Source organism: Numida meleagris, chromosome 1 (assembly GCF_002078875.1).
Source record: "Numida meleagris isolate 19003 breed g44 Domestic line chromosome 1, NumMel1.0, whole genome shotgun sequence".
Lineage (NCBI taxonomy): Eukaryota > Metazoa > Chordata > Aves > Galliformes > Numididae > Numida > Numida meleagris.
Genome location: NC_034409.1, coordinates 48,761,399 through 48,769,822, shown reverse-complemented (window position 1 = coordinate 48,769,822; position 8,424 = coordinate 48,761,399). Strand labels below are relative to the sequence as shown.

Here is an 8,424-nt window from a genome sequence, read left to right as displayed (position 1 = left end):
ATCGCCGGCGAGGCGTCGCGCCTGGCGCACTACAACAAGCGCTCGACCATCACGTCGCGGGAGATCCAGACGGCCGTGCGGCTGCTGCTGCCCGGAGAGCTGGCCAAGCACGCGGTCTCCGAGGGCACCAAGGCGGTCACCAAGTACACCAGCTCCAAATAAGAAGGTTCTAAACTACAACCCAAACGGCTCTTTTCAGAGCCCCCAACTCCTCTTCTAAAGGGCTGTAATTGCTTTTTTTCTTTCCCTTCTGTTTAAAAAAAAACATTTGCCACAAAACAAAGTAGCAGAACTTAAGTAATATGCAGCTCTTGTTGTGAATGCGTGGGTGGCTCTGAAAAGAGCCTTGGTGTTTTAACAGCGTTAGGTTTGCAACGGGCGCTTAGCCACCGAAGCCGTAGAGAGTGCGTCCCTGGCGCTTGAGCGCGTAGACCACGTCCATGGCCGTGACCGTCTTCCTCTTGGCGTGCTCGGTGTAGGTGACGGCGTCGCGGATGACGTTCTCCAGGAAGACCTTGAGCACGCCGCGCGTCTCCTCGTAGATGAGCCCCGAGATGCGCTTGACGCCGCCGCGCCGCGCCAGGCGGCGGATGGCCGGCTTGGTGATGCCCTGGATGTTGTCGCGCAGCACCTTGCGGTGGCGCTTGGCGCCCCCCTTGCCGAGCCCCTTCCCGCCCTTGCCTCTGCCAGACATACTCCCGCTCTCCCCGCAGACCACACTGCGCGCCTTACACTCCGCCGAGCGGCGCTATATGGCGGGGGAGCCGACCTGGTTGAGAACTGTGGCGGGCGGAGGGAGGCGGGGTTCCGACTCAGTCTCCGCCCTTTCCACCCGCGCGCCTCAGCGAGAGCTTCCCGCGGGCGGGCAGCAGCGGGGCGGTTGGGTTCTGCTTCTGTGCTGCCCCCAGGGCACGCCTTCGGGCTTCGCGTGTTACAGGGGAGAAACAGCTCGGCTTGAGCTAGCACCAGGTTCTATACCTTCCCGTTTCCTACCCACCACCCATGAGGGTGATGGTTCTAGGACGGATCCTGGGCTCCACTGGGTGCTGCTGCGGGGGCCGCGTTTCGGGGTTCGGCGCTCCCGGCCCCATCCCGTTCCCCCCCCCTTTGCTGCCCCGGGGTCTGCGGCAAAATCTGGCCAATCGCGAATCGCACTGCGCGCTGCCGTCCCTCCCCTGCCCGTCCTCCCCGGCTTCCGTTGTGCTTTGGACGCCTCGGGTGTTGCTTTAAGAACGCGTTAGTGGTTTTCTGGGCAGAATTGTCTTTCAGATTCATTAATCTCTGCCAGCTCGTTCCTATTCTCTCTCCGGCTTCTTCCTGTCAGCACATCCTCTGTGCTTCTTGAGAGACCGAGGGACAGAAATCCTTAGCCACGCATGAAAAGGTCTTTCTCTTTTTAAAATGTTCTATAAATTTCCTTTGTGTAGATTGGAACGCGATAGGTATTTTCTCCAGCACACGACACGCATTTATATGCCTGTCATACCTTTACCTATACGTGACTGTCGCGAGTAAAGCAGAGAGCCTCCAGAACCCGCCCTGGAGAGAAGGGATCGCAGTGCGAGTGGAGCCATTCCTGCTCGGGACTGTTTCTGCTGGGGACACGAGAGCCTCATGCTGCTCCACTGCTTAGCATGTAAGGGGAGGCAGAGAAACTTCAGAACGTTATCACACCCATCCTTTATATCCTTGCTAAATATATGCCAATTAAAACATTAATGCTATTTTTTTTTTCATGGTTAGCAATAAAATACAGGAGCGTATCCTAATTTTACTGACTTTGATGGGTAAGGATGTCTTATAAAAACTAATGAACTTCCTAACACAGAAAATATTTGTCTCATGTACAATGAGATGAACCAAGTTAGGGGATTAGAGGGGAAGAATTTTGGGTGCAACTGGGGTCTTCCTTTTTATAGATATATTTTTTAGTCCAAATGTTCAAATAATATGAAGGGGGAGCAGATGGATACGAAGTAGCAGCAACTGGAAGTGCTCTAGCCCTCCAAATACAATGTATTCTCAAATACCTCTTCAGTGGTCTCAGCACAATTGCCAGGGCCATCCAACCACCTAAAGTCTGTGCTGTTAATAACTTTCCATTTGGGCAAAGAATAAACATTTCAGAGTTATAGAATCATAAAATCGTTAGGTTGGAAAAGATCCCTAAGGTCATCTAGTCCAACCATCAGCCCATCCCCACCATGCCCACTGACCATGTCCCTCAGTGCCACATCCACATGGTTCTGGAACACCTCCAGGGACAGTGACTCCACCACCTCTCTGGGCAGCCTGTGCCAGTGCAGCACCGCTCTTTCTGGGAAGAAATTGTTCCTAATATCCAACCTGAACCTCCCCTGGTGCAACTTAAAGCCATTCCCTCTCATCCTATTGCTGTTACCTGGGAGAAGAGGCCAACACCCACTTCCCTACAACCTCCTTTCAGGTCATTGTAGAGAGAGTAGTAATGTCTTCCTTGAGCCTCCTCTTCTCCAGACTGAACAATCCCTGTTCTGGCACTGGATGCAGAGATGTTTTGTCTGGTGAGGCTGTGTTGTCTTGCACTGAGATTATCACAGTAGTCTCAGAGAGAAAAACATTGATGTCCCACTCATTTCCTTTGGTACCTGTGTAATCATCTCTCATAGACTTTTAAAACTGTCTCTGCAGGGACTGGAAAAGAACAAGTTCATGTAAATGAGCATAATTTTTTTAATGAAAATGTTGTTTTCCTTATGAACAAAACAAAAATTATATTCTGTAACCCTGCTCAGAACTGCTGGGAAGATCAAAACTGGCACAACAAAGGAAAATAACATTCAATTTCAAAAGGCACCATATACTGATTAGTGGAAAGAATAAAAAAAAAATACATGTATGTCATAATTGTGCTATAATCTATGGCAACACACCTTAGACCAGCATTTCTGGTTTAAAACTGAATACTTATTGAAAGTTATCTCTGGTGTTACCTGGAGCAGTTTCCTCCTTAAAGGCCTCATAGGTTGAAGCTACTGCAGAACAGCATATTGTGCAGCTTTGCCGGCCCATCTTGCTGGATGTGTGTGCTGTGCTTGTGAGAGCATGCAAAAATGCAGAGAGGAGATGCTAGTAACTGTCTTGAACACTCATGACATGGGGCATATATGCAAAGATGTTGGAAGGCCCTCAAAGATGTATAATGATGGGTTAAAATGTGAAGAAAGCAGTGAGCAGGATACATAGTAGACTTAATAGATTGTTGAATATTTTGTCTGTCTTTCATCTGGACATGTCCATCAGCACATTCAGCACAGACTTGCACAGGGCAGTGACATCTTGGCTGATGTATCAATGTGCAGCAGTCAGGCTCTATAGGCCATCATCTTTAGCACCCTCCCAGTTCTGTGCTAACAGCCTGATGCAGTTCCTGGGAGCAGTGCAGCCTCCAAAGCAAGGAAGTTCTGGAACTGAAGCTGTATGTTGTCACCGCCTGGAAGACAAATGCTTCTGAATCCATGATTATTTTTACTCCTTTGTCTTTCCACCACAACCCTTTTGTGACTATTAGAATTTATTCACTGACCTTCATTTCAGTGGCTAAAACCTTATTGCCCTGGATCTGATCATTATCTCCATCTCATCTTCCCTCAGATGCTTTAATTTTTATTTTCTGCCTGTTATTTCACATTGCTCTTTCTTCTAGCAGCCTGCATGTCCCAAGGAAGCTGCAAGCAGGTATTTAGGGATCTTGATGTATACCATGCAGAAGCAACTGACAAATTGTGCTTGTAGCTATCTTCCTAGTGCATCTGTGCTGCTCCACAGATCTGCTCAGTGCATTCAGACATTATGGCATGTTTCACTGGTATGTCGTCTTTTTATTGTTAGCCATTATTGCTTCAGTAACAGCTCTGCTGAGAATACAGATTCACAATAACTGGGGAACAGTACTTCCTAGAGCTTATGCATGTATATGAATCACTGATGTTGGGACAGACCTCTAAGATCAAGTCCAACAGTCAGCCCATCCCCACCATGCCCACTGACCTCAGTGCCACAACCACACAGTTCTGAACACCTCCAGGGACGGTGACTGCACCACGTCCCTGGGCAGCCTGTGCCAGTGCAGCACCGCTCTTTCTGGGAAGAAATTGTTCCTCATATCCAACCTGAACCCTCGCTGGTGGAACTTGAGGCCATCACCTCTCATCCTGTCGCTGTTACCTGGGAAGAAAACAGAAATGTGGAAACACAGCAAACATTCACACCTCTTCATTGTTTGTACATCTCCAGCCTGCAAGACACTTCCACGCAGATGAAGTTACAATACCTGACTCTTTGGAGAGAAGAGATACCACCTCCGTACTAATTTTATATTACAATGCTCAATTTAAATGAAAAAAAATATTTCTCCTCTTTTCATATGGAAAAAAAGTTTTTTAGAGCTTTTTCTAAACTAATAAATACTTGAAGTAGGGCTGATTTCAATATTTTTTTAAATATATTTTGATCAGGGCTTACGCATTTCTGATCAAAGTGGAAACATTTCACTGGGACCTCAGTGGTGATGTTGCCCATTGGACTGATTTATCCCAGCAGTGATTTGATTCAGACCATATCAACAGGGCTCTGGATCACTCACGGAGTGTGGCAAAACAGCCAGGATTTGTCTCAGCCAAATACTGCTCTGAACAGATGTATTTTTTTTCTACCTATGTCTGATCTGGGATTTCTGTTACTGCTCTTTTACAGCTAACTAAACCAGCATCATATGCTGGTTGATAGGATTCATCGCTTATGTCAGGAGGAAAGAGCAAAGCCCACTGCAGATTTGCAGGCAGTCTGGTTCCTGGTATCACCGCCACAGCTGTTAGACTTCCACCTCCATGCAGTCAATTTTTCCTTATATATGTACTCGATGTCCATTACATATTAAAAATGCAGTTTGCCATGGTTCAGTCTTACTGAATGGAATTCAGTCTTACTCATGGAATTTACTGTAAATGTATTCTGACAAAGAGACTTGGTTAACTAATGGATCCCTTGCTGTAACAGAGAGAAGCAGGAAATCTGCTGCATTTTGCTATAGCTCATTTCTACAAGCATAGCAGCAATTATCCATAGCAAAAAGAAAAAAAACAAACACAAATCTACAAATCTGTTCTGAAAGCGTAGATCTTACAATAATGGGGGGGGGGGGGGGGGGGGAGGGAATAATAAAGCTGCGTATGATCTGATCGTGTTTTCCAAAGCGTTAGTGTGAGATCTACCCCACAACTCCCCCCTCCCACCCCCACCCCCGCGGTTACTGCGCTGAGAGTAACAGAAAATGGCTGAAAGGAGGGGAAAAAAAAAAAAAAAAGCAGGAGAGAAAATGGAGCACCGAGGAATGCGATTGGTCGGATTTTGCTGCAGAGCCCAAAGTTCCTGAAGCAGAGGAAGGAATGTTTCCTGAAACGAAATGTAACAGCAATTACACAAAAGGAAGAGAAAGGGAAAAAAAACAAAACAAAACAAAACAAAAAAAACAACCATGAGACTTACTCCATACGGCTTTGAAAAAAAATCTGTTCCCTCCAAGCAGTCCTCCGTGGCTCTGCTCATTCACATCAGTGAGAGCTGCATCTCACCCGCTCCCACGCAGCGCTGCGGAGCCAATTTGCTCGGGCGGAGCGGGGCACTCCCCGCGTTAGCTGGGCATAAGGAGGGCTGCGCTGTGTTCCACGAGCGATACAGGACGCAATGGGAAATAGGAGGTGGGTTAGGAAATGGTGTTTCGGGTACCAGGTATAGAGCTTTGGGGTAGGACGGGAAGGAGCCACGCAGGAGAGGGGCAGTCAGGCAGAAACCCCATTACCCTTGTAGGTGTAAAGGAATCACTGGGTACAATGCTCCGCCAGGAGACGCTGCGTTGGTTTCAAATGTGAACTAAAAGCCCTAAAGTAGGGCCAGAGACTGACAACAGGGACTTGCTTACAAGGGAACGTTCAGCCCACCTGTGACAAAGTACCCATGCAGGAATGGGCAGCTATGGACTTCATGCTACTTCAACACTAAAGGCCTAAAAAAAGCAAATTAAAAAATGAAATGAAGCGCTGTTTTTAACCACGGGATTAACAAATTCGAATTAATGCTTTTAGCAAAAGGAAATAAAAGCTACTGAGTAACGAGGACTGATAACTACAAGCTTACCACGTAACACATCGCAATCGAGGAAGGAAACGTTCTGTGAATACAGAATTGCATTTATGCATTCAAGATTGCTTTAAGTAACACTGTTACATTAAGGAACACTCGCCTTCAGCAGTGAGGCATTTTGCTCTCAGCTTGGCAAAGCCCACAAAAACCTTTTCCACAGGTCCCTGAAAAGCAAGTCTAGTAGTGAGATGGATAAAAGTGAGCTCTTCTTACCAATGAGCCTTTACCCAGTCACTAACAAAGCAGAATTTAATCGACAAATATATCTCTCAACTACTTTAAAACAAGTCTATCTTTTCCTTAGCACTTACCTTAGCAACTCCTAGCCAGCAAAAGGCTACACGCAAAACGTGCAGTAATAAATCCTCTAAACAGGATTAAGAGTTTACAGCTCTTTTTAGTGGCCCTGTGGCGGCTCTTAAAAGAGCCTTTGGGGTTTTGATAGTCAAAGATACTTCCGCCAGGAGCTCAGGCGCGCTCCCCACGGATGCGGCGGGCGAGCTGGATGTCCTTGGGCATGATGGTGACGCGCTTGGCGTGGATGGCGCACAGGTTGGTGTCCTCAAAGAGCCCCACCAGGTAGGCCTCGCTGGCCTCCTGCAGCGCCATGACGGCCGAGCTCTGGAAGCGCAGGTCGGTCTTGAAGTCCTGCGCGATCTCGCGCACCAGGCGCTGGAAGGGCAGCTTGCGGATCAGCAGCTCCGTGGACTTCTGGTAGCGGCGGATCTCGCGCAGCGCCACCGTGCCGGGCCGGTAGCGGTGCGGCTTCTTGACGCCGCCCGTGGCCGGCGCGCTCTTGCGGGCCGCCTTGGTGGCCAGCTGCTTGCGGGGCGCCTTCCCGCCCGTCGATTTACGCGCTGTCTGCTTCGTACGCGCCATCCTCCCGGAGCAGCCGCTTAGGAGCGAGAAAGGAAACTCTACGCAGGAGGTGCTGCGAGACCCCGTATTTATAGACAAGGGCGCCCTCTGATTGGCTGGAGGGGAAGCGACCACCCCATTGGGCAGCGGCGGGGATTCGAAAAGCCCGCGCTCCTCGGGAGGTAACGGCGCTTTCCCGCTCCGCAGTCCCTGCTCCTCCGGAGGCCGCGCCGCCCTCGGTTCGCGCACTTCCTCCCCCTCCCCCCCTGCAGCGGAGCGCTCGGGGAGCGCTGCGCGATCGCAGCCTTCCGCCAGCAGGGCGGGACGCGGCCATCTGTCCCGCAGCCTGGATATCAGCGCCTGCGTGGAAGGCGCTTTCCGAAACCAGCCTTCACTGTATCATCCGCATTTCATAAGCCGCTCTCACTCGGTTTTTATCTTAAATATAAATCCGTTGCTTTTTTTTTTAAAGCACATTTATCACTGAGTGTTAGCGCTAGACTAATGAATCCCTCTGTCCCCAGCGGTTCTTCTGTTATATTATTAATGAGACAGAAAAACAAACTACGCCACACGCGTTATGAACCCCTCTGGCTCCTTTAAGTAATATTTTACCCAGTAGCATCCGTACAGCTCTACATAGGTGATAAATATGGAACACTGCTGTCTCTCAGAGGTCACATACAAGCACGGTGCAGCCCCCATGCAGACTCAAAACATACACCTGCTCCGTTACCCATGGCTGAGTCCCTGAGAAAGGGTGGCAGTGCTTAACGGGGACTTGTCATCAGGAACAACGTGAATGCGGCTGATAGGGCTGTAGTTGTAACAAGAGCTGCTTTGTTTCATAGCAGGAAGACAATATTCTTACTTACCTCTAATTTGCTTAAAACTTGGAATTGAAATAATAGACAGAGGAATGCTTATTAGGTTTAGAAAATTGATTTGAATGCCATACAACCTTTATGGATTTATCCTAGTCAGAGTTTCTTTCCATCATGTAAAACACCACCAAAACCATTCAGTTCTTTAAACATGCAAACCATAAGCAATAAGCATTGTTTTTTCCACCGTTAATCAGGTTGACCTATTCTGAAAATCAAAGACAATACCGAATAGCAGCACCACTCACCAACACGGATCTGTGAACCACTCTTTTACTGAGAGTATGGGTGGCTCTGAAAAGAGCCTTTGGGTTAAAAACGAGTAATCCAGACCACTCTACTTGGAGCTGGTGTACTTGGTGACCGCCTTGGTGCCCTCGGAGACCGCGTGCTTGGCCAGCTCGCCGGGCAGCAGCAGCCGCACGGCCGTCTGGATCTCCCGCGACGTGATGGTCGAGCGCTTGTTGTAGTGCGCCAGGCGCGACGCCTCGCCGGCGATGCG

The 8,424-nt window shown here is 48.8% G+C and overlaps 2 protein-coding genes and 1 long non-coding RNA gene across 3 annotated transcripts in view; all 3 read right to left on the bottom strand.

Moving 5' to 3' along the window:
- Nucleotides 1-8,424, bottom strand: part of LOC110408742 (histone H2A-IV-like) — a 76,740-nt gene that overhangs the window by 47,763 nt on the left and 20,553 nt on the right. The gene's annotated exons all lie outside the window — the stretch shown is intronic.
- On the bottom strand, nucleotides 294-709 carry LOC110387579 (histone H4). The gene has a single exon (XM_021375874.1). The coding sequence runs from the start codon at nucleotides 692-694 to the stop codon at nucleotides 383-385; it is 312 nt and encodes a 103-aa protein (XP_021231549.1). The 5' UTR covers nucleotides 695-709; the 3' UTR covers nucleotides 294-382.
- Nucleotides 2,695-4,091, bottom strand: LOC110387684. The gene is made up of 2 exons (XR_002432653.1): nucleotides 4,030-4,091; nucleotides 2,695-3,472 (listed from the first exon to the last, which is right to left on the bottom strand). It is a non-coding gene; the product is annotated as an uncharacterized LOC110387684 (long non-coding RNA).